Raw genomic sequence first — 25,855 nt, 5'->3', positions numbered from 1 at the left:
CAGGTCCTTACTCTTATCTGTGGAGCATATAATACAGAATCCCCCACCTTAGCACGTTACAAAAACTCTAGTTTACTAAAGGCAGGATAGTAAAATTAGAACCACTAAAGGTCTCCATGGTGAACACGATTCCTATGGCATGCACCTACTCCTGCATTCTCTGCTAGCTCCTCATCTCAAGTCTAAGGAGAGCGTTTTATCACTTTTTTCTCACCCAAGTGTTCTTTCATAACTCCTATTGCCTCCCCGAAGCAGCATTCACCAAAGTATTAAACTTGCACCGCTGACAGCTCCACCGGAATTCCTGTCATTGTCAGCCAGTGCTACTAATATTTTTTTAATTTAAGAAGCTGAGAAAAAGGCCACGTTGTTTTCCCCGATGCCTGCCATTTCATCCATTCGCGCACTCCTCGAAGGTCTGTGTTGATGATAGAAATGAACCTAGGAAATTGCGCTCATCAGAGCAAACAGCGCACAGTGGAATTGTCTCCTAATGACTGTGATAATAAATCGCACTGCCGTGAACCAACTAACTTCTTTCCACCTCCCAAATTATCCATAACATAGCATACCTTCTACGGGGTTATTGCCCAAAACATAGCAGTTAGTTAGTTTTCCCCCATATTAACCTTCCCTGTTAGTCAGTAGATTTTTTTAATGCAGCAGGCTTCCTTTTTGCTTGGGACCCGTTACGGGTGTCCCCACCCACCCTGTTTCATTTGCTTTCCGGCATTACGCATCTACCCCTGCCCTCCACTCCACGTTGCCTCCCGTCCACAGCCCCTCCCTTGTGGGCGGCACAGCTCTCTCTTCGCCTTTTCCAGGCAGTTCCAGCTGATGTGAAGAGAGGAGGTTGCATTTTTTTTTTTTTATGCTTCTGTGTTTCTGGCACCTAGAATACCGTCTGGCACTGACTGGGTAGACACTCGGCAAATGATGTAGAATTAGCAGCCAGTGCATGCCTGAGGCTTGGTGGCCTGAGGAAGAGGCGGCGCCTTACCTGTCCTCAGCCCTCGGGGCCCTTTTGCTCCGTGCCACCCTGCAGTAACTGATGTGCGTGCCCACATGTGTCCGTCCCGTGCCCACATGCGTCCGTCCCGTGCTTTTCTGCGCGTGCTTTTCTGCGCGTGCTTTTCTGCGCGTGCCTTTTGTGCCTCGGAGCGCTACAGACACGAGGTGGGAGAGCCAGTGTTGTCCTCTCCGGGTTTAGTTTAATCTCCGCTTTACGTGATAGGTTCTTTAGTACCTCTGAGTTCACTAGGTCGGTCACTGACGTTCATGCTCCTCTCTGAGTCTCCACCGCTTTAAGGCGGATGCAAATGTGAGAGCTCATATATTGCATTTTGATTCGGGGCATGCGTAGACAGACGTAAATGTTGATGAAGGCACGTCCTGTGACTTGGCCTGGCCTGGCATGCAGCAACAACTCCTGAGGCAATAATTCTATATTTTCCCCCTATTTTTATACAATCCGCTGCCTTTAAAACCTTCTAACTGGCCTACTTGCAGTTCCCATTTAACTATCATCTTGGGACCAGTAGGGACTTAGATCTTCACTTACTTGGTTGGAAAAAGAAAATTCAGCATCTGTAACTAAATTAAGTCCCTTCATCAAGGAAACCGTGATCACTAACCTCTTCAGTGTAGGAACGAGAAGACCAAAGCAAACAACCCTGCTCCCCTGCTAACATCATTGGAGGTGACTCTGCTGTGTGGCCTCCCCTTGTCCCTTTACTTTCTACCCAGTGTTAAAACACTATCAGAACTAAACTGGGCTTCATCCTACAGACGGCTCCATAACGCTTACCTTACTGAATGAGGGAGCCCAGACCGCAGCTGGAGCCTGAAATCAAAACTATCCATTCAGTCCCTCATCGTTTATTCGTTTAGCGAACATCTGGGCTGGCACCACCATTCAAACTGCAGGGACACAGCTGCGAACAAAACAGCCACGAATTTATATTATTGTCTTTGTTAGTAATAAGAAATTTACCCTAGCTGGTCACTGGCAGGGTAGAGCCAGAATTAAGGTAATGGGTTCCAGTCACTGCGGACTAGATGGTGGGCATGCTGGTGATCTTTGCTGCCAAGAGGTGGGTGAGAGCTGTTGCTGCAGAAAACAGCAGAGGGGAGAGAAGAGAGGTCACAGCTGTGACAAGTGGCGTGGAAGAGTCACACTGGGGGATGACAGAAAGGATAATGCCTGAAACACTCTCCAGCTCCCTGCAGCAGAGTCCTCAAGACCATGGGGAGGTGGGAGATACCATGGGAGGAGCTAACAAAAGGTCAGCCTGCTGACCCTGCAGGCCAACAATTAAGCAAGCCATCAGCCGGCATGCGGTGGAGGGAGTCAGCCCTCAGCAAGGCCTGGGGTCCTCATCCTTTAGCACATGCTGGGCAGACATGTTGTTTCTTCAGCAAACCTCAGTCCTACAGAACGTTGCACAACACTCAGTCCTGCAGAATGCTATACAGCACGAAGTGTCTGTCAGTCAGTCCTGTAGAATATTACACAGCACTCAGTGTCAGTCAGTCAGTCCTGCAGAATGCTATACAGCATGCAGTGTCTGTCAGTCAGTCCTGCAGAATGCTACACACACTAATTGTCGGTCAGTCAGTTGTGCAGAATATTACACAGCACTCAGTGTCTGTCAGTCAGTCCTGCAGAATGTTACCCAGCATGCAGTGTAAGTCAGTAAGTCCTGCAGAATGTTACGCAGCCTGTAGTGTCGGTGGGTCAGTGAGATCCTGAAAGAGACCATCCCTGGGATGATTCTCATCAGGCAGTTTCTAATTTATTGGGGATCTGGATTGCTGGTGCCCTGCTTTGGCCAGGGCTCTTGGTGATTAAGTTCTACAGGACACCGTGTTCTAAGGCCTGCGTGCTTCTTCGTGTGAAGCAAATATTAGTGTTCCTGGAACTCTGAAGACTAAAACCACTGCCTGAGCACCAGCAGACATTTCTTCTCACCTTTAAGCCTGATTTGGCTTTAAAATAATCACTTGCCATTAGTTTGCATCATAGACTAGGGACGGTTAACATGATTTTCTCATTACAAAAAGCATTACTTGTTTACTAGAAGAAAATTAGAAAATATAGATGGGAAAAATGAAAACATTCCAGCATGGAGAGTTGGTTTTGCATTTAAGAGCACCAGCTGCTCCCCCAGAGGACACAGGTTCAGTTCTGCCACTCATATGATGACTCACGACTGTTTATGACTATAGTTCCAGGGTATCTGACACCTCTGGTCTCCATGGGAAGCAGGCATACAGGGTGCACAGGACATGCATGTAGGCAGAATACCTATAAACATAAAATGTAAATAAAGAAACATTAATACTATACAGACCTTTTCTATCCAGCAGCCTAACTGGTGCAGACTAAAGAGAATTATTAGAAGTCAAACACTTGTCATTCCTATTCTGTTATCCATCTCTGCAGACAGAAGTCACTTCTGCTAATGCATTTGCCTCTTCCATGTCTACACTGCCATACAAGCACGTAGGTGGAGCCTCCCTCTTCACAAAGTTTATATCAAATGGTTTTAATCTGCAGCAATTCTTGTATCTAAGAATGCATTACGAGGGATCTGGGGATGTAGCTAATTCAGCAGAGTGTACAGGTGTGAGGACCTGACGCCCAGCACCCACATTAAAATCTGGAGCAGCAGGGCACCTACAATTCCCAGCTCTGGGGGTGGGGAGCCTTGCAGATCCTTGCCACTTACCTGATAAGCCAGACTATGCATTCTGCGGGCTCTGGGTTCCCTCCAGTGAGAAGATGTCCAACGTGAACCTCTGGCCTTCAAATATAAGTGCTCACTCAAGAGCATATTCGCACAACAGCAACACAAACATGCACAGAGACACGCGTGCACACAAAGGACGCATCAGAAGTAATGTTAGCAAATAAAAAACCAGTGCATCTGCTGCACCATTTTTAACAGCCATGCCCTCTTCTTCTGTGTGTGCATGCATTTTGTCCACCCAGCCTGCTCCCCCCGTTAACAAGTGCTTTCTCGTGTTTCCCCCACATAAATGATGTACCACGGAGAGCGTCTTCTTTACACACGCTTGTCGTTAGCAGGTATTTCGTATTGTCGTATTTCTAAAGTTTTGGTTATTGTTTATCTTCAAGCCAAACACACCTGGCTTGTAAAAAAAATCCCTTAAGTTAGCGCCGCATAAAAAAATCCCTTAAGTCAGCGCCGCAGGTCCCCTGGTTCAATTCATAGTCCTGTAAATGAGACGACCCATGTCACACTCACGGGCACACAGAGACACGGGAAATGATGACATCAGTGTTCGGTTCCTCACTCCACCTCGTACCCCGTCACCCCACCCCACCCACAATTCTCCCCATTACCTGTGCCCCGGCCTGCAAACTCCAGCTCCTACTGTGTTTTCTGTAAGGAACTTTGGTTTGAGTCCATTTCCTGAAATGCTGATGTAGCCCTGCCCCCAGCCACACACGTGCGCGCGCGCGCACACACACACACACACACACACACACACACACACAGATGCCGTGACTCAAGAGAAGCTTTCCCTTGAGAGGAACCATCTTGACTGAACACAAACTGAGGGCAGGAAAAACCTAAAAGAATGCTGCACAGACTTGGAGAATTTACCTGCAAATAAGTGTCCGGCATGTGTGTTACACACATTCTGGCTTTATTGGCTACCTCCTTTGCCTCCAGAGCAATGGTCCCCAAACATGTTCTCTAAAGAACCAGATGCTGAATATCGTGCTAGCACTGTTCACCTCAGTGATTGTCGTGAAAGTAGCTGCAGACAGGAACTATGCAGGTGTTCTGGTTAAATTCCATTTACCAGAACATGGTAGAAATTGATTTGCGGGCCATTGGTTGCCAGCTCCTATCCTAGAACTGTCTGGTGTAGCTTCATTCACCTGAGTTACATTCAGATTCTAGTCCCATGCCCTTTTCAACAGAAATAGATTACCCTTGCCTCTTCTGGGGTGGACATCTAGTCTAAGGGCTGGGGACCTCATGAACACAGAGATAGCGACCACCAGTACTGGCCTGTGTGGAGGTCACATATCTGGAGCTGAGTAGGAGACAGTGGAGAGTAGACAGCGCTGGGGTGGTAGCAGGCGTTGCCTCCTTTAGGGAGTACAGTTGGGTGAGCGTCCGATACTCGCTGCCATCACAGCAATCTCTGGAGGTTACTTGCAGTGCCTAGAGCTGTGGCTGTACACAGGGTATAGTCCAGGCTTCAGGAAAAACTGTTGGAGAAATGGTAATGGCTATAGGACCCTTTCACTAAACCGGAAACTGTCTGTCTGGGGCATGCCACCGGCCCTGTCAGTTCTGGCGTTTCCGCTGGCCCGTCCACAGCGGATCCTTCCACTAGCAAACACAGCCGCGTCCTTTCTACCATCCATCGGGTTCCAATGGGAACTCTTCAAGGGAGCCTTCTGTAGTTTGGCTCCCTGTTGTAACCCATCTTTGTGGGGCTTCAGACCGTCTCAACCTGAGAGGGGGAGTGTGGATTGAGAAATGGCGGGTAAAGATCTAAGAAAAGTCAGAGACGTGGGATAGAGTCAGGAGGGCAATCCTGTGAATACTGGATACCCCGTGTTTATTCTTCAACATCCTTAAATACCCCAACCAAAAAGGGGAATGTGGCAAAAGACTTTTTTTTATCATATACAAGGAACAAACAGACTTTCTTCATTGATTCTCCAAACATTTGGTAGCCACACTTTAAACTTAATTTCTCCTTATCTGGCCTTGAGGGTCAAGAGTAAACACACCTCAGACCAAGTCTGTTGGTATTTAGATAAGACATCCATGACCAAGATCAAAACACCCTACAGTAGCTACCCCTTAGACCTTTAGGTCTTATGACTTTAGCCTTGGAAGACTAAGGACAGTTTTGAACTCTCTGACCTTGTTAAGTTCAGGTGAAGAGGAGCCATTTCTGTGGGTCAGGGCTCCCCTGACCTCTGCTAACCTAACCCTCCATGTACAGTATAGACATTTTAGCTTAAGTAGTTGATATGTTTGCTGAGGTTCCCCCAAAGACCTCTGGTGTTTGTAAAGGAAGGGTAGGCATTGTGTCTCTTGAAGATGATCTGTGATACAGAAGAAAGCCTCCTTTCACTACTCAGAGACTTCACTCTGAGACCTAGTTGCACTGTGGACTCTCTGTGCCTAAGAAGGGGCAGGTTGACCAGTGTGTTTGAGCCTTGGTTTTCATGTTTATAAATCTTGAAAGTCATTGTCAGACTGGAATAAGGCTGAGTGAAGGGAGAGCCTGGAGGTCCTTATATATCTTGACTTCTCAGTGTCTAAACTGGCCACAGGGTTTAGCTTGGGTATCTCCTTAGCGATGTAACCATTTGAAAGTGGGGCTCATGGAGATGCATCCTTGGTTAATTATAATGACTCTCGCAATTTTTTAAAAATGCTGCCAGATACATTTGGTATTTTAAATTAGTTTTCTAAAATGTTGTCAAAATTATATGATCCCATGCAAGGCAGACATCTTCTATTTTTGTTTTTAAATTTTGTGTCATAGATCTAAAATTTTACCAGCATAGACTGCAGAGGAATGTTGTCAGAGGGTTTCAAATCAATTCTCAATGCCACCAAATTTATAAAATGGAGGGGTCAATCCCCTAAGGTATCTGAAAACAGGTGAGCAGAGTTGAAGTTGTTCCTTTCCCCCATCTTCTTTACGAAGTGACTACGCCGTGACACGGAGCACAGGGGTTGGTGTCACCCAGAATCTCACATTGACCATTGGAAACTCACTGCTTAGGTTTAAATCCCTCTCTCTATAGTTCACACTCTTTGCTAGAAAACTATAAATGAGTCCTGAGGGCTCATAGAGACCACAGGGCATCTAAAGAGGATTAAACACGCATTGAATTGCTGAAACACTCCACAGATTGTGTGAAGATCGGTAATTCATAGCAGCCCCCTTAGTACTGTAAAAATACATTGTTTAAATAATTGCACAGACCAACCCAGTTAGGCACGTTGTATGTCGTATGTCACGGATTGGACACTGGGCATACAATGTTCAAAAAGCCACTCTGTAACACAGAGCTAGGAACTGAGGCCTAGGCATATAGTCAAGTGATCCTGAACCCAGTTCCTTCTCCTTGTCCTGAACTGCAGGGAATTCATAAACCACTGGATGGTTGCACCATGGCAGAACCTCCAAAGGCAGGGAGGTCTCAGTGCAAACCTTTTCTTGTTCTTCTGATAGAAAGACAACTAAGACATACCTGCCTAATGAGGAGGATGTACGTCTGTATGACAAAAAAACTATAGATAAGAATATGTCTTGTTCCTAATTTAAATATATAATAAAAAAGGTGTAATAAAAAAGAATATGTCAGTTTTTGGGTAAGCAATTCAGATTCCTAGGTAGCTGAGTCATTTTTCTCTGCCCTTTCTTTCGTGACCAACTCAGGGACCTGCCAGTGAGGATCAGATGAAAACCATTAGCTGCAATAAGAAAATACATATGTGGAGGGCGTTGGTGGCGCATGCCTTTAATCCCAGTGCTCGGGAGGCAGAGGCAGGTGGATCTCTGTGAGTTCGAGGCCAGCCTAGCCTACAGAGCGAGTTCCAGGACTGCCTCCAAAGCAATACAAAGAAACCCTGTATCGAAAAAACCATTAAAAAAAGAAAATACATGTGCAAAGCAAATTATTGTGTTTATTGAAATCATAAATATATGCAGATAAATTAATTATCTCAAGTTCTGCCTACCTAAAATTAATTAGTAGGTAATTAGCAACCCTGGAGAAGTTTCCTTTCAAAAGCTCCAGTCTTTGTTATGAAGCCGGAATCTCGATTTTTTTAATGAAGCACCATGATGAAAGAATGGCGAAATTAGGGCCTCACCGTACTCTGCAGTATTGCAAAAGTTAATTAATTCTCTGACATTCAGTAGTGCAGCTAAATTACCTTGCGCACTTGTTTGAGTCCAGCGTCTATAGTCTTCTGATTGAAATAATAAGCACTGAAACTGGGGGATGGTGCCTATTATTTACCCATCCACCACCCTGCTACCCGCTGTCGCAGACAGGTCATCCTCAGAGCCTGCAGAGATCATTCTCTGGGACGAGTGAGGCAAAGGCTTCCAGGGTTCGATTTTTCAAAGTCAGAGTTTCCGAACAAAAGTTCATGTTCTCTTTAAATCTTAAACTTGAAGAAGCATTCTAATGAGACTGTGGGGCAAAACACCTGCCAGTTTGCTGCCCCCCTCTCTCTGCGGTGTCTATTTAAATTTGTGCTGCTGTCGTGACTTATTCTTACGTCACGGGATAATGAATCCGGATTTTATTTCTGTTCCTTGCCAGACTTGTACAGCAGGCAAAGTGTTTGAAAATCAAAGGAAAAGAAGATATTGACTTGGATAATCTCTTCAGAGGTTAAAAAAAAAAAACAAAAAACAATAATAAAAAAAAACACTAGCGAAACCAAGAACTGGATTTTGCTTTTCGTTGCGGAGTTTGTCTTATCTGTCTGTTTGGCTTCATCGTTCTGGTAGGGGAGTGTTGCCATGGACCTGACCCGAAGCCAAGAGACTCTTAGATTCGCGGCGTGCTACCCGCCCTGCAAATGGCAAGCACCGGTACTTCAAAGCCCCGACCTTGGCTTTCTCGTTTTCAAAGGTGAAAAGGCCTCTGCCACCCCAGACTCTTCTTTGTGTTAGGAAAGTCCCAGTCCGTGGAAGTCAGTGTCTCTGGTGTGCGCTCTGCTTCTGGGCGGGGGCACTTAATGCGGCTGGGGAAGCCACCGTGGTTGACCAATTGGATGGTGGGAAACTGCCTGTAGTTAGTAGGTCAGGCAGAAAGTTACCAGGAAGAGAGCAGACATCAGAGACGAGGCGCTTGTTGGGGTCTTGAAAGGGAAAAGGAATATCACGTCTTCATCTAGGCGTTCCCTTCCGGTGACGGCTCAGTGCGATCAGGAAGTGGGGCCACGTTCTGTGACAGCCAGCTAAGGTCTTCCTCTCGCTGCCCTGTCTTGGCACTGTCATTTAGATCTGGACAGATGAAGACATCAGTCATTGGCCATGAGTTTGCTGTGTCTTCAGCCACCGTGGTCCTGAAATTCTTAACTCCTGAAACACGTCACACCTGCTAGTGGGTTTTCTGCTGAATTGGAACGAAAATTAAGACAACTGGATATCATGGTAGCTCATCTCTGCCCCAGTCTCCTCTCTTAAGGACCAGGCTGTCAGTGAACCAGAGGGATGGCACGGCCAATGTAAAACTGCTCTTTTCGGATGGGACAAAGCTCGGCTGGGGTTGGAAGAACCGTGACCTTCTATCTCAGCCACAAAGAGATGGGGTCTTTTCTGGGGAAAACGGGGCAATTAAGGTACTCAGCTTTCACCGTGCATTTGCACGTTTCTCAGAAGAATTTCTGTATAATGTAACCAGAGCTAAGCCTTGCTTTAAATAAGTAATGCATATTTTAGAAAACGGCTCCAAATGTTCTCATCCATTTCACCAAGCCTTACTTCATTCTGTAAGCAGCATATTTTGGAATCACATAAGAAACCTTTAAAAAAAAAAGAGTGTTGGTGTTTTAATTCATATTTTGACACTCTGGAAAATTTCTGCAGAGAGTAATTATGTGCATGTCCCTGTTAAAACAGATACACAGTCTTGTGCCTCACATAGTAAGAGTGGTAATGAGGATCACCCTGACCAAAATAGAAAGTATCTCTAGCAAAAGGCATTTGCATAACGAGAAAAAAAAAACCAAGCAAGTCTCTTCCAGCTCGCCCTGTGTGAGCTTGTTCTTTTCTGCACGGTTTGTAAGAAGAAGTTTAAACCCCGTATGTTGGCATTCTCCACCCCACCCCTGTCCCATACCTCAACTGTTTTTCAGTTCCTCTCCGGGGAGGTCTGTCAGTGACAGTTAGGGCAGTGATGTCACAGGATGTGTGGGGAGCTCTTGACTTGTGCTGAGCCACACGACTGTCTCGGAGCTTTGGGGATATACAGCCAGGGGGTCTGTTCTACTGCGGGGTGGGGGGATGTACCATGTACCGGCCACATGTGGCACCTTAATGTATCGCTCAGATTTGCGGTTCCTGTGTCCAGCCAGTCTTCACTGTTGTGATTAAGTTTACCTGCTCTGTTTCCTAACGTGTATGGGGCAACACAGCAAAACTGAACATCACTCCCGCGAGATTAAATGACCGCTTAAGTACCCTTTCATTGCGACGCCTGTAATGTGAGCCCCATTTGCAATTCTTCATCTTCTTCTCCCATTTCGTTTTTTTTCATCTCTATGTATGCATTTGAGCTGGTGCCTTCATTTTGGTTTTGGTTTGTTTTGTGTTTAAGAAAAATGAACTGAAATGTGTTCCCATTTATTCTGTGAGCAGAAATCGTAAACACTGGATTTTTTTTTTCTCTCTGGGCTGTGTGCAGCATGTCGGCACAGCTTCTGATTTCCAAGTCGCAGATGAGTTTTCAAATTTTGCTAGTGACCATCTTTATTTTCCAAAGCATTTTATTTACGATAAATATGGCGACTGTCATATACTTAACGGCTCTTCTCAAAGTTCCCGTTTTCTGGTCCACTATAGCTTCTAGAGATTTGTGTGGTTTGCAACATCTTTCCAAGAAGAATATTTAGAAATGAAATTGGCAGAAATCACTGTCTAGTAATACATATTTGTTGAAGGAAGCACAGACATTTACAAGGATATCTGCTTGTAAACTCAGTGGGCAGTAAGGGAGAGTCTGTAACATGAATAATAAAAACCCGAGACTGATATTGGGGTTCAAGCCAAGCCAGTAGCTCTTACCTTTACCAAGGATTGGGGAGATTCCGTCCTCACTGTGGCTGGAGACTAATTCTCAGAATACGGCATGAGACACTGGGCTCCTGTCTTTTATATTCCTCTCTAGTGCTGGGATTCAAGGAGTGAGCTCTGTTACTCTTTTAGACGGATTCATGTAGCCCTGGGTGGTCTTGAACTCACAGAGATCCGTCTGCCTCTGTCTCCTGAGTCCTGGGATTAAAGGCGTGTGACAACGCTGCCCAGCTTCTATGTTTGTGGCTAGCTTGGCATTCTGATCCTCAGTGGCTTTATTAGATGATAAACAATGTATCACCACACAAGTCTGTACCAAGCTGTTACATCAAAAGCATGGCAAGAGACAGTGTTCCTTTGTGCCATCCATGGGTGGAACCACTCATGGGCATGGAGTGTTATAGTCGTAAACCTGTCCCTTCTCCAGGGTGGGTATGTGATAGTGAAGCTTTTTCCTTTGCCCAGTGAATGCTCCGTAGAGGACAAAAGACAGACCTTTAGTAAAAGTAGATGATGGGCATGTCTTCTGTATATATGTTTCCCTTATTGGTTGATGAATATAACACTGTGGCCAATGAGGCAGGAAGATAGGCGGGACTAGGAGACGAGGAGAATCCTGGGAACTGTAGGCAGACAGCAGTTGCCATGAGGGACCGAGAGGACAGGACACGCTGGAGGACCCTTCTCCGTAAGATAAGACCATGTGGAAATACTTAATCGAGATGGGTTAATAATTAAGACAATGCTATCCAATAAAAAGCCCAAGCCACCGGCCAACAGTTTCATAATTATTATTGCATCTCTGTGTTTATTTGGGGGCTGAACTGTCTGTGGGCTTGGGGGGACCAGGCTGCCAGGCAAGAACCTCTCGGTACAGAGCAGAGCTATTACCATGCATGACACTAATAGTGACGGCTTAGTTATATCCTGATATCTCAGAGGGGGAAAGCTACAGTGTGGCCTCTTGGTACCTCAGACTTCTCAAGGCTGCCACATCGCAACACGCTGGGGACCCATTTGGAAATTTTATCTAGAAAGTTGCTTCTTTTTATATGTTTGTCATTTGTACATGGATCATTTGTAACTAGAAAGAAACTAGTTCTCATTTTGTTAATCAGTAGTTCTGTAAGCCCCGAATTGAAATATAAATGTGAATGATAAATCATCCATAAATTATTTTTCAGTATGAAAATACAAGGGTTTCTATATGACTGACACAGAATTTTATGTGGTAATCTACAGGCAGCGTTGTTTCTCCCCTTAATAGATCATGGCCATTTTTCTAATCAGTAAGAAAAGTTAGGAAGCCCACATGAGACCACCCTACTTAATCGGCAGTTACGTCAAGAAACAGAACCTGACTCAAAGGGGGCCCACATGCAAACCTGACAGTCACCCCCCCTCCTGCCTGAGGAAAACTCCTCTGTGATTTGCTGGCTACCAGTTAACACTTCTCCATCTTGAGTATCTTATATGGGGAATCATATGCTATGTGCTCTGAAATGTCTGACATTTGCTAAACTGGGTTCCGTCCAAGTCATCTTCCGCTTGTTACTGTTGCTACATACTGTTCATCTATATCCAGATAACAGTTTATGCCTCTTGGTCTTGGTCATTTTCAGTCTATTGCTCTTCCCGGCGGTGCTGCAAGCATGTGAGCCAGTGCATATGTGTATATGTGAAGAAATTCAATGGGTTATCTGGGTGATAACATGTAATCTGTGGGCCAGTCTCATGTGTTCTTCAGAAGCTCCACAGACATACAATCCCAGCGTCAGACAGACGGGCACCAAAGCTGTTCTGCCCCCTTCTCAGCATGGATGATAACATCCGATCTTTTGCACTGACGCTGGGATTTAATGATACTTTAATTTAGCGTTTCCCTGAGATGACACAGAACAACGTTTTTTTGAGTCATGACTGTTGGGTTTTGTAAAGTACCTTACCATTGTCTTTTGGAGTGTCTTCTCCATATTGATGCACAGCTCTGCATGTGAGTGCATGAGTCCCATGGTTGGACAGATTATTGCAGTCATCTTCTCCACCTTGATGTCTGCTTTCTCGAACTCTTAATGGTACTTCCTGGATAAAACACAAATTTCATCTTTCGCTATCGCTTATCGTTTCTTGTTTTCCTAATGCCTTTAAAATGTTTGGCATGTTCCATGTTCATGAACTTTGTGCTGCTAATTTTCGTTTCAGAAAATCACAGTTTAGCTCTGGCATGCAGCGGGAGCTAATTTCCTATGCATTGTAAAATAACAGTCAAAGTTCTCCTTTTCCAGGGGTTTGCAGTCGATAAAGTAGCGTTGGCTGACCTGCCCATCATGTCCTCTTCCGCACGGAGTTACCATTTGTTGAAAATGAGGTCGCCGTTTAGGTGTTGATCGGTTTCTAAACTGTGCCCTGGCTCATTGACTTACTTGCATCATGCTGCCGATACCACGCTGTCTTAGTCACCACGGCTTTATGTAACCATCCTAACGTCTAGGAGCAGCGTTCCCCCAGTTCTGTTTTTCCTCTGTTCACTGGTCCTGACTGCACTGGGCATGGTGGCAAAGAATGCGTACCAGCATCAGAGAGGCTGAGTTAGCCTGGGCTAAACAGAGAGATCCCATCTGAAAGAAGAAAAAGGAAACAAAAGGAAAATATATCGTCCCTTCTACTACCTTTCTGATGAGCTTAAGTAGGTGTACACACACATACACACACACACGCAGCTCACAGTGAGTTTAATTAGCTCTGAGGTGGTTCTGTCATCTCATTTCAGCTGAACTGCCTTCTTCTAATTCATGAACGTGGTATACAGTTTGGTTTAATTAGATTCTCTCTCCCTAATCCTCTTCAGTGGTGTGAGGCAGTTTCCCTGAGCCGGCACCTCCACTACAGTGCTGAATGGATGTAATGATAGAAAGGCATCTTTGCCTTATTCCTAATCTCATTGCTGTAAGTTAATAATTAGTACTAATAATCACTAATGACAACATAGTTATTATTATTATTATGTAGCTTTTATTAAGACCCTTAGTAGAGAAAATGTTCCCTTTCTAGGTTGATGTGTGTTTATTTTTATAAGTGGGTAGTAAATTTTATGAAATATTGTCTTGGCTGCACTGGGATGATTATTATTTTTCTACTCTATTCTATTAATATGGGAACCCTTATCACAATGATACTTATGGAAATTTGTTGCTCGAGTCTATCATTATATTACAAGTATGGGAAGTGTGCTCATTATACTGGCGTTGTTCGGTGAGGTTCAAGTAAATACCCTCCATGTACTGGTACCCAGATTGAGCAGTAAGAACCAATAATTTGGCAAACCTTGCTTTGCAAGCTTTCCAGGCATGTGAATTCAAGTTGTTACTATTAAGCTAAAAAGTAGCAGAGCCCAAACAGCACTGCGCAGATTTCCGTGACTGAGGTGAGTTAAATGAGAGAGAGCTTACAAAGAGAGAGTGCACAGATCCAGTTCTCCCCCGGATATAGCTTCAGTCTGCACACAGACACTGAAGCATTCAGTGTGCTGCCCACTCACCTCCCCCCCTCCCTCCACCCCTAGATTAAAAACCATGCGGTGTTTTGCAAGTTTTGCTTCTTTAGGAAGAAAATCAGTCAACAAATAGGAAACAAAGGAAAGAAGTGACAGGCATTGGAAGCTACCATCAGCTTTAAACGAATTTATAGGGAGGAAATGGGCAACCCCAGAAACACTGGCCTGTGTTTTGAGCTATTGACCCAACAGGAGAAGTGGCCATGTCAAACAGGATGGAGATGCCCCTCACAAAGCAATGCTGGCAAAGAAACAAAACACATAAACGTTTTTAATGTTGCGAGTCACAGTGATGTGGCTTAGACCACAACTGGCAGGAAGGGATTGCTAATGTTTCATCTAAAATTTGTAAAAACCTGAAAAAAATCATTGCTTTCTTCATTGATCACTAAGTTCAGTTGGTATATTTTCAACTGTGTGGTGAATTTTGCATCTCCACATTGTGGTGACATATTGTCTGTGATTTATGAAAGCCACTGAAGATCAGAGAAGCATAGCAGCCAAGCCAGTAGACCTCACGGAAATGAATGTCTCCATGAATCCTCAGGGGCAATAAGGCTCTGAATTCCTGTCTCCTCCTCCTTAATGTTCCTCTCTCTGCCCTGTCATATCCTCCTGTCTGCACCTCCCTAGTGCTGGGATTAAAAGTGTGAGTTCCCAAGTGCTGAGATCACCTTCGTGAGCTGTTTCTCTTAGGAATGGATCAATTTTGTGCGGTCAGTGTGGCCTTGAACTAACAGAGATCCTTCTATTTCTTAATCCTGAGTCCTGGGATTAAAGGTGTATACCACCACTGCCTGGCCTCTATAGCTTGTGGCTGGCTTTGCCTTCTGAATCTGCAGACAAGCCTTAGTAAATCATAAACGATGTATTACCACACAACATTGCTGTGTCAAATGAGAACTTGCACCATTTTATCAAAGACATTTTTGAATCTATTCAGGGAAGAGATTGATGATAATTTTCTTTCTACTGCTGTCACCATGTTATGATATTACAAGTTTGATAACCTCACAAAATGTGATGGGAAATATTCATTCATTTTCCATTCTCATAAAGAGTTTATGTAAAATGCATGTTTTTTTTAAATGTTCAGTGGAATCCACCAGAAAAGCTGTTGGAGCCTGGAGAGTTTTTTATTAGCCGAGTATTCGTTGCTGAATTAATTGCTAGTTAATTTCTCTAATAGATTTATGGCTTAAAAGGTGGAATGACTTGCCCAGAGGTTTAAATAATAGTTCTAACATGCTTTTCTGTAATGAAGTCACTCTACAGGCAGCTGAACAAATACACAAGCCCCATCAATGGTCCCATCCCCCCCCCTCCACGGAGCTTACATGCCACAATACCAGTAAGTCAGGCAAGGTGTGGCCATTGGTACAATACTGCCATAGTATTATGGAGGTCACCACCTATGTTCTGACTAGAACTGAGGCTTATTTCCCCCCCAAGAGATACTTCATGACTTGTGCTGTGAGCTTTGCATGGGTCGTAGGGAGCAAAGTCAAGGTCCCATGCTTTGGTGACAAGCACTTTCCCTACTGAGGTATCTACTCACATGTTTTTTATTTTATTCTTCATGTGTATGCACATGTGGTGTGTAAGGAGGTATGCATAGTCACGTGTGGTGGCACATACATGTTTGCAATTGCACACATGTGGAGGTCCCAAGGTTGAGATTAGGAATCTTTAATCATTTGCTGAGCCAGGGCCTCCTAACTGAACCCAGAGGTCACTGATGAGGGATAGTCCAGCCATCTTGCTCCAGGGTTCTCCAGTCATCACATTCCATGGGCTGGAATGAATAGTGAACCAACACAAGCATCTGGCATTACCGGTTATGGGGATCCAAACATCAGTCTTCATGCTGGCTGTTTGTGTAACAAGTGCTTTGACTGCTCAGCCATCTTCCTGGCTCCCTGTTCCTGTTGCACCCCAGCCCCCATGGGGTCTCTGTGAGTTGCTTGTCAGCCGATAACCACAGGTGCATCCTGTCTTCTAGTCCTGGCTTACAGCCCCAGCCTTGCCCCACTGGCATCCACCTCTAACTATGAAAGCAGGGACTCTTACACCTGGGGTTTCTCCACTGTGCTGTAAGTCTGCATATAGGGCTGCTCCCTTCTTGCAATAAACAGACATACATGCATTCTCTTAGCACGAATGGCCAGACATCTGGTCTTTCATTTAAATCTCCAGGCTTTCACCCGATGCATTAGACTTGCTCATGGAGCAGGTGACACGTGTTCCCTCATTTTAAATGCCCTTTAGTAGATGTCCTGGTCATTACAATATGTATCTGTGCAGTATTGCTTTCCTGTCTGAAAAACAGTTTTCTGTTTATTTCTGTATATTTCTTTTCAAACAATAATTTTGATTATGTTTTTCGTATTTCTAATCACTCCCAGATCCTCCCCAGCACCCCATTCATCCAACTTCATTTTCTTTCTCTGCCAAAATAAAACTTACCAAATGCACCTCCCCAGCACCCACACACACCCACAAAACACGGAATCTGTTCTCTGTTGTCTTGACTACTCTTGATCATGGGACTACCTTGGAGTGTGGTTGGATAGACCCAGTGGCACTCCGTTGGATTTCCCTTTCCCAGCAGTCAGAGTCTTCATCACAACCTTCCCCTTAGAGGTAGGGATCTATATGGAAGAGGAACCATAAAGACTGTAAGAACCTGTGCGGTGGTCGACTCCAAAGGCAGTGTCTTCTAGACACAACAGGGCCGGTGCACACAGGAATTCATGGAGACTGAGGTAATGCGCAGGGCCTGTGCAGGTTCAAACACAGACAGAATCACAGCACTGAGAAGAAACAGACACAAAGCTTTCTCTTCTTTTTAAAGTGTGTTTTAGCTTAGTTTTTGTCCTTTCTTCCTTTCTTTTTCTTCTTTCTGTTGAATTTTTAGACTTTTCTTTCTGTTGAAATATCTGAATATATTTTAATTAAAAAACAATTACATTACTCCCCCTGCTCCATTTCCTCCCTCTGCCCTTTCTAACTAACCTCCCTAAAATTCTTCCCACACTTCCCTTTCAAGATGATATTCTCTTTTTAATTATTATCATTATTGTAACACATGTGTGTACATCGTGCGAATATACAACCTGCTGTGTCCATTTTCATTGACTATGTGCGTATGGTTTCCAGGCTGATGACTCTACAGTGGACAACCAATAAGAGGGCTCATCCCTGGAAGAGGCTAATTCTCCTTCTCCCTATGGTCACTAATTGCCTATCATTCTTAAATTTCCCATTTCCACATTAGCATGTCCATTGAGGACGCCACTGTTCCAACCTTGTTTATGCAGCCATTCCTAGGAGAGACTGTTTCCACGACTAGCTTCTGGTACTCTGGATCTTACAACCTTCCCTCCCCTCCTCCACAGTTTTCCCCAGATGAGAGTCATATAGATATACTGACTTGAGTGGGTTCCCCACGATGCACTGATCTTTGCATTGTGTCCCGTTGCAGTTTTCTATGGGGGGGTCTCCATTTCCTTATTTAGGAAATATGTGGTCTCATATTTTTATATCTAAATAAGTACTGTTCATGGCATTACATTTTATGTAAGGGTTAAGGTAAATATCCCAATTTAATGTTGTTCTCTAATTTATGTGAACATCACCAAAAATCACATCTTATTTCATTAACTTGGTTCAGTTTCGTTTAGAAGTTCTGTTATACACTTGAAACTTAAAACTTTATCATAGATAGCACTGTGTGTGTGTGTGTGTGTGTGTGTGTGTTTGTGTAATATATTCTTCATACCTAGATATGTGGAGGCTACCTTTGTGGAGGAATAGAAATGCTAAGTCATAAAGCCAGAAAGGGTAGTCCAAAGCAGGAGGGTTTGAGGAAGAGAGCAGAATGAGAAGATAAATATCAAATTAACAGAAAGAAGAAAAACATCACACAAGGAGCCAAAGAATCAAGTCACAGTGAGGTTGAGTGGAGGAAGGATGTCAGAAAAACCACAGCTTGTAAGAAAGCCTTCCCTTACATTTCAGAGTCCCAGGTCTTCCCAGGTGTCTTCTGATCTCACTTAGTGGAAGATGACTTGCAAAAAAAGAAAAAAAAAGTTCTACTTTTGCCTGTATGTTTAAAGCTATATTGGTAGCCTTTGAATATTTCTTTCCTAGGAGCTTTTCTTGCTGTTTTACCCACTATTTACATATTTTAGTGCTGCCATTTCATACTTCAACAGAGAGATAATGATTTAAAAACTTTTAAATTGTTTTTATTTTTGATATGTGTGTGTGTTAAATTTTCAAAAAAAGAAAGGTGTTCATACTTAACCAAATTAAACCATTTAATAGCAACTATTAATTTAAAAAGTAGTGTGGGATGTGTTTGTATGTGTGTGATTGTGTGTGTGTGTTTGTGTGTATTTGTATGTGTGTATTTACGTGTGTGTATGTGTGTTAGATTGGAATTAGTGCTCCTAGAACTTTGGCATATCACAAAACCTTGTGCCTTAGGATCTTTAGCCATCACTAATGAATCGGTTACCAGAAGTTTAGTTCCCATCCTTTGACTCCCGATTTATGAACGTCTTTCCCAGTTTTCTGTGTTTCCTGGATACAGCCTTAAACAATCCGCCATAGCAATTCTCACATTTGGTAGGGTAGACTTCAAAACAACAAATTAAAGGAGATCGAGGGCCACTGCATACTGCTGTATGGACTAAATCTTTAGACCTCCAACATCATAAAACAAACACTAAAAGGCCATAAAAGTGTAAGTCTAGATACAATAATAAGAGAGAATTTAATATCTCGCTCTCCTATCTATATAGGTTCTCCAAATAAAATCAACAAAGAAACCTGAGAGATAGGTTAAAACCTAATAATATACTTTAGAACAAGCAGTGGGAAATGGAAAAAATCAAGGGAAAAATAAAAAAAAATCCCTGGAGCAAAGTGAAAATGAGAACAGAACCTGACTGTATCTCTGATATCACCCAGGCGACTCTAATAGGAAAGCTTTCAGCTCTGTAAGTTCTCCTGTTAAGATATCAAAGAAGCCTGTAATAAACAACCCCAGAGCTCTAAGAAAGCAAGATGCTAAACTCAAATTCAGAAAGTACCAAGAAACAATAAAATATCAGGGCATTTAATTAATGAAATAAAAGCTGCAAGAACAATACAGAGTCACCCAGACAAAGAGTCGGTTCTCTGAGAACATGAACAAAGTTGCCCAAACCATAGCCAAACTACCCAAGTGGCAGAACAAGCAGATTCAAATTCATCAGACTGGAGTCAGAAAGTGGGTTGTTAAAAGAGACTCCATGAAACCAGTAGGTCATGGGATGCTTTTGAAAGCGCATATGAAAATACAGAAGAGAAAAAAAACACTTGCATTTCTAAATACGTGCGATGTACAAGATTCAAGCTGGAAGACGTAAGCAACCCAAACGGGTCCACTGAATGAAGGTGACAGAAGCACCAAGTGACGTTCAATTCACAGAGGAATGTCCCGGACCAGAGATGGGTATGACTGAATTCTACCACACTTCCAAGAAAGAGGAAGATCTGGTTCAGCACTTCTTAGAGTTCTCCACAAAATAAAAAGCAAAGGACCAAAACTCATTCTACAAACCCAGGAAAACCCTGGTACCAAACCCCAGGAAAGACCAAAAGTCAAATGCTACAAACCTGACGAGTGTAGATGCAAAATTCTCAGCAAAGTACTTGCAAGCCAGATGAGGCAATTGAAGTCAAATACCATGAGCAAGATGGTTTCATTTCAGGGGTGCAAACATTGGCTCGACATACGCAAATCGATCAGTATTAACTTGCTGTGTGGAGACTTAAAAACAAAAATGCCACATATTAGACGCAGAAAAGCACATGGCAAATTTCGTATGACTTCGTGATAAAAATATGGAAGAAACTAGGACCTGAAGAAGTACATCTAAGTATAACAAAAGCTACATATGACAATCTTACAGCCACTATTATACTAAATGGTGAAAAAGTGAACCAAATCTGGCATGAGACATGGGCCCCTGCTCTCTGTCTGCTATTCAGTGGGAAGCTGACATCTTAGGGCAACAAGTGGGAGGTATAGAATGGGTAGATATTAGAAGAGACAATAAAATATGAGATGATTCCACACTTAAAAACAGGATGGACTCACCCAAATCACTTCTGGGTCTGATTATCACTTTGAGCAAAGTGTCAGGTTACAGAGTCAACATATAAAAATCAATAGCTTTAATGTTTGCCAACACCAATGAATTCGCTGAGAAAGAAATCATAAAATAAATATGTATTTCATTCACAATAGCGTCAAAACAAAACCTATAAGTAAACGTATCAGAAGAGGTGAAGAGCTCCGTAAGGAATCCTTTAAGAAAGACCCCCCCATGCTCCTGGATTGGAAGAATAGAATTAATATTCTAAAAATGGCTGTTCTGTCAAAATCAGTGTACCCACACATTGTTATCCCCTCAGATTTCCAATAATATTCTTCATAGAACTAGAAAAAAATGGGATCATAAAAGTCACCTAGGAACAACAACAACAACAACAAAAAAAACCCATGGGTAGCCAAAGCAAATCACTTTTAAATTTTTGTTTTGATATTCATGTGCTTTTACTGTGTGTGGGGGGGGGCATTTGCCTGTGCTCCATGCACATGCCTGGTACACAAGGAGACCAGAAGAAGGTGTCAGATCCTCTGGAATTGGAGTCACAAGCAGTTGCTAGCCTCCCTGTGCGTGCTGAGAATCATACTTGGGTCCCTGAAAGAGCAGTCAATGCTTTTAACCACTGAGCCACACCCCCAACCACTAAAGCAATTCTAAGCAGATGGAACACACCTGAAAACACCGTTATTACTTGATCTCAAGCTGTACCACAGAGTTTTTGTAATAAAACAAACCAATGGTGATGAACGAGCACAAAAACAGAACAGTGGAGAGGAAGGGAAGGCAGAGAGATAAACATGCACAGCTGCAGACACGTAATTTTTTGATAAATGAGCAAAACACCCTCACTGGAAAATGTCCATTTCACCAAATGGTCCTGTTTCTCACCCTTCACAAAAATCAATTCAAACTGGGCTAGAGACCTTACTTTAAAGCCAAAAGCACTAAAGCTATCAAAAGAAAACACTTCAGGACTTAGCGTGGAAAGAGATTTTCTGAGTGGAATTCTAGTTGCACAGGAAATAGCCCCAAGAATTGACAAATGGAATTAAACTGGAACTTTGTAGCAGGATAAGCTGTCAAAAAAAATATGATCAGGTGGCCTGAAGAATGGGACATAATCTTTGCCAAATGTACCTTAGAACTGAGGTTAATATCTAGATTATATAAAGAACTGCAAAACTAAACACCCAAAAATAAATCCCACTGCCAACTAATAAATGGGCCATTCACCTGGATATGTCTCTTTAGTAAAAAATACAAATGGCCAGTAAATGTTGTTAGATGTTTTCAACATCCCTGGGAAATTCATACAATGCAAATTAAAACTCATTTGAGGTCTTATCTCACCCTAGTCAGAATGGCTTTTATCAAGAAAATGATCACCTCACGCTGGTGAGGGTGTGGGAGATAGAGCCCTTATCCACTGCTGGTGGGAGTGTCAGTTAGTGCAGCTACTGTGGAAATTTGGGAGCTCCTGGGGGCTTCTCAAAAAGGTAAAACTTGAGGTGCCACTGCTCAGTTGACTGTTGATCATGAGGACCAGAGTTCAGATCCCCGGAGCCCACATAAAGCCAGATGTGATAGTAACCCTAGAACACATTACAGAGAGGTGAGACAGAAAGAGAGAAGCAGCCTCAGATGCTACCCGGGCTGGCACAGACAGGAATGGGATACTGTATCTCGTACAAGTAGCAAGATGAAGGCAAGAAGGAAATTGGGTGAGCACCCAGCTTAGCCCGGAGTCTGACTCTGAGGGATTTTTTAAAACATAGTAAAACCTTAGGGAAAAAGAGTTTCCTCCTGACAGTTATCACAACAAAGCAAATGGCAAGACTAGGTCAAAATCCCTTGCTAAGTAGTTGTCCTATGAAGAGCACCTCTAACCCCTTCAACAAGAATGGGTTCCTTTGGCTGAGAAAGGATGCTCGGGACAAGGGCCTAGGGAAGAAAGGTTTGTAATAAGCATAAAAGACGTTTTGTTTGCTATTACGAGACCTCTTTCATGAGGATGTGTTTATTGGCTTAGAAAACAGTGCTTAGGAGTCTGGGGGAAACAATAACAGGTCATCAGATAATTAAACAATATCTGCTCCAGCCTTCCAGGTGAGCAGGCATCAATGTGAAGAAAAGCAGCGTGTCTAACAATTCTGGTTTCTCTGGTGCTTTCTGTAGTCGCGTGGGCCTCGTGTCCTCTACAGATGAGAACCAAACCCCAAGGTTGTACTCTGACCTCCACAGGCTTGCCATGCCACACGCAACCGCCCACATGCAAGAATCCCACAGCGGGGAAAATCTTGCACACACAGGGAAATACATATCAAAGGTGGTAACGGGCTCAGAAGGACAAAGTTTCTCTCTCACATGCAAATCCTAGTGTCTGTCTGTGAAATGTGTGTGTCCGGTGGAAATAAATGTGACTATACCCCAAGACCCACATAGCAAAGGCTTTCAGGGAAAGGTCACACAGGAGAACAGAAGGAAGAGGGGGAGGGGAATTACTTGAGAACAGTGGGAGAAGGCGGGCCAGTGAGATGAGGGAGACGGGGAGGCGCAGGAGAATCATCGAACCATGAAATAAACTTGAAAGCAGCATAGGGGAAGTGTGTTACTATTAAAGCTAATTTATTAAACATATTTAAGAAAATTAAACAGTCCTGGATATACCTCCTGGATATGCCTGTGAACAGGGACATAGAGCACCAAACTATGGTTCTCTTTGCTCATGGTTGTCCTTTTCCAGACTGGGGTTATGTTTGAAATTGTGATCTGCTTGCCCTGGGTATCAGTCTTAATACCAGGGTGGCCACACATTGCTCCCTAACAGTAATTTGCAGCTTTGCAAGGGCTGGAGGATCCCCAGCAGGGTGTTTTACTTTCGCTACATTGTATTTTCACTAAGGCTTTAGGCCATGTTTGGATGTGTCGAGATAAAAAACTTCAGAGAAGCACAGTGCAGTCATACTGTATAGCAAAACAACCTACATCTACTGTGAGCCGCATACGCTCTGGATTCTAAGAGTTAGATCAAAACTTGAGACCTCTAGGCTTGGTCTCACAGAGACCACTCTACAGTCTTCTCGCTGATGTTTTGTCACTAAGTGGATTGCTTGTTTAATGTCTGACATGTAAGAAACTTACGAGCCATCATTTGGTTCTCTCAAGAAAACAGATGTGCAAACTGAAAGACAGCAGTTCTTACATTCTCCAGAGAAGTGTGGTCCTACCCTCGAGAGACACTCCTTTACCATCAGTGTGTGTGTGTGTGTGTGTGTGTGTGTGTGTGTGTGTGTGTGTGTGTGTGTGTGTGTGTGTGTGTGTGTTTGTCTCCTTACTTTTCTTGACGCCATAACAGAAACCAGTCAAGGAACAGACTTTCTCTGCTCGCTGTTTTAGGGGCTTTTACTCCATCATTGCGGAGAAGGAGTAGCAGAGTTCAGGACAGGAGGACTATAGCAGACTGTTTACACACATCTGGACAGACCCCAGAAACAGAGAATCACTCAGAACCAGGGCTAGACTTAACCCTCGACTGAAGATGGAAAACAAGCAACACCAAAAATACCAGGAAGGGGAGTCATACTTTATTAGAGAGAGAGAAGTCACTTACATGAGAAGCCGAGACCTGAGGTCAGCGCTCCTACCTGGACCGCAGCCCCAAGAGAGAGCCTGACCCCTCCTTCCTTGCCTTTATCCCTGCCTCTCCCCCACATACCTGTGACCACGCCCAAATAGGCGTGGTCAGTGCTATGAGTATGAGATCTCTACCTACACTGATGCCCCTTCCTTGTGACCTTCACTAACCATACCGCGCTTCCTAAAAGCCCCACATCCTCCAAGTAATGGCACACACCCGAGACCAAGCATTTCAACCATGAGCCCATGGAGGGGTATTGCAGATTCAAACCACAAGGTGTGTCTTTTGGAGAGGGGCGGTTAGCCAACCCCAGCATTCTTCACTCTCGGCATCTCACCTGATGGAAGTGGGCAGATGCTAAGAATGTCTTCTGAAGCCTGGGACTCAGCTACAGTGGTCCAGTGTTAATAAGAAAGCTAGTATTTCCATTCAGCAAAAAAAAAAAAAAAAAAAAAACCGCAAGCCTCTCATATGGCAATACCGTGTCACAGGCAATAATTGAAAAATAAGCTATTTAAGGACTCAAACAATGCAGGAAACACACGAGGATGTGAGAGCGAAGAGAAAGCTTTGGAATTGTTAATACACCAAACATTGAACGTAACCCAACTTTTACCCCTTTGTGCATAAAACCTCACGTCAAAGACATTATGCGTGACCTTTGAAAAATTCGCCATGCAGCTAAGTGACAAGAGGAAAACAGCATAGATCTACAAATCAACAATTAGAATCTGTCTTGAATATGTAGTGGAGATTTTCATATTATGGGTAGTTGTATAACCAAGCTATGCTAAGGGCTCTGTTGAACAAACCTGTACAGAGTAGTAAAGCAGGCTGGAAAAAAACTGAACACTGTTTTTAAAAAAATTAATGGGTAATGCTAGGAATCAAAGAGCTGAAAGAGAGGTGAAACGTGCTTTGTCAACAGACTAGACAGACTGAAGGAGGAATAGGAATGTTCAAACACTTCAAAGGGCTTCCCAAAATGAAAACCAATGAAATTAAATATAGAAAATGATGGTATAGAATCATCGGATGTTTTTGAAGGGTTTGATCAGAGTACCAGAAGAAAAAGTGAAAAGGAACAGAAAAATAAATGTATTTGACATATGAATATTCCAGAATTAATGACCATTTCCAAAGCAGACATCCAGTAAGTGGAAAGAATACAATGCATATTAAACACCCAAAGCTCCTGTACCTAGACTTATCTCAACCCAGGCTTATCCATACCTCACGAGAGCAAAATCAAAGAGAGATATTTTAACTTATATTTTAATTCAGTTCTATGTGGCATCTCCTCACATCCTTCCCTGGCTCTCCTTCCCCTATCCCCTCATACTCACTCATATCCCCAGACCCCCTACCCATCCTCATATATGTGTCGACAGATTATTTATGATTTAATAAAGATTGCCTGAAGTATCGAAATGCAAAGCCAGACACACTAGCTAGCCGTAGAAGCTGAGCAGTGGTGGCACACACCTTTAATCCCAGGACTCAGGAGACAGACACAGACGGATCACTCTGTGAGCCCAAGGCCACCCAAGGCAACACAAGATTGAATCAGTCTAAAAGAGAGCTAGAGCTCACGCCTTTAATCCCAATATCAGCATCTGGGTTTTTATTATTTTTGTGTTACATATATAAACGTTCCCTTCCCCAGTATTCCCC

General features: G+C 43.5%; 1 protein-coding gene across 1 annotated transcript in view; it reads left to right on the top strand.

The window, feature by feature from the left end:
• L3mbtl4 (L3MBTL histone methyl-lysine binding protein 4) overlaps nt 1-25,855 on the top strand; it is a 398,535-nt gene that overhangs the window by 290,821 nt on the left and 81,859 nt on the right. Inside the window, exon 17 of the mRNA XM_040752887.1 lies at nt 8,348-8,418. Within this exon, the coding sequence (XP_040608821.1) occupies nt 8,348-8,418 (71 nt within the window). The remainder of the gene's footprint in view (nt 1-8,347; nt 8,419-25,855) is intronic.

The sequence above is a fragment of the Mesocricetus auratus genome, unplaced genomic scaffold, assembly GCF_017639785.1.
Source record: "Mesocricetus auratus isolate SY011 unplaced genomic scaffold, BCM_Maur_2.0 Super-Scaffold_100010, whole genome shotgun sequence".
In the NCBI taxonomy this organism is placed as follows: Eukaryota; Metazoa; Chordata; class Mammalia; order Rodentia; family Cricetidae; genus Mesocricetus; species Mesocricetus auratus.
The sequence above is the reverse complement of the archived record's forward strand: the minus strand, read 5'-3'. Positions and strand labels throughout refer to the sequence as shown.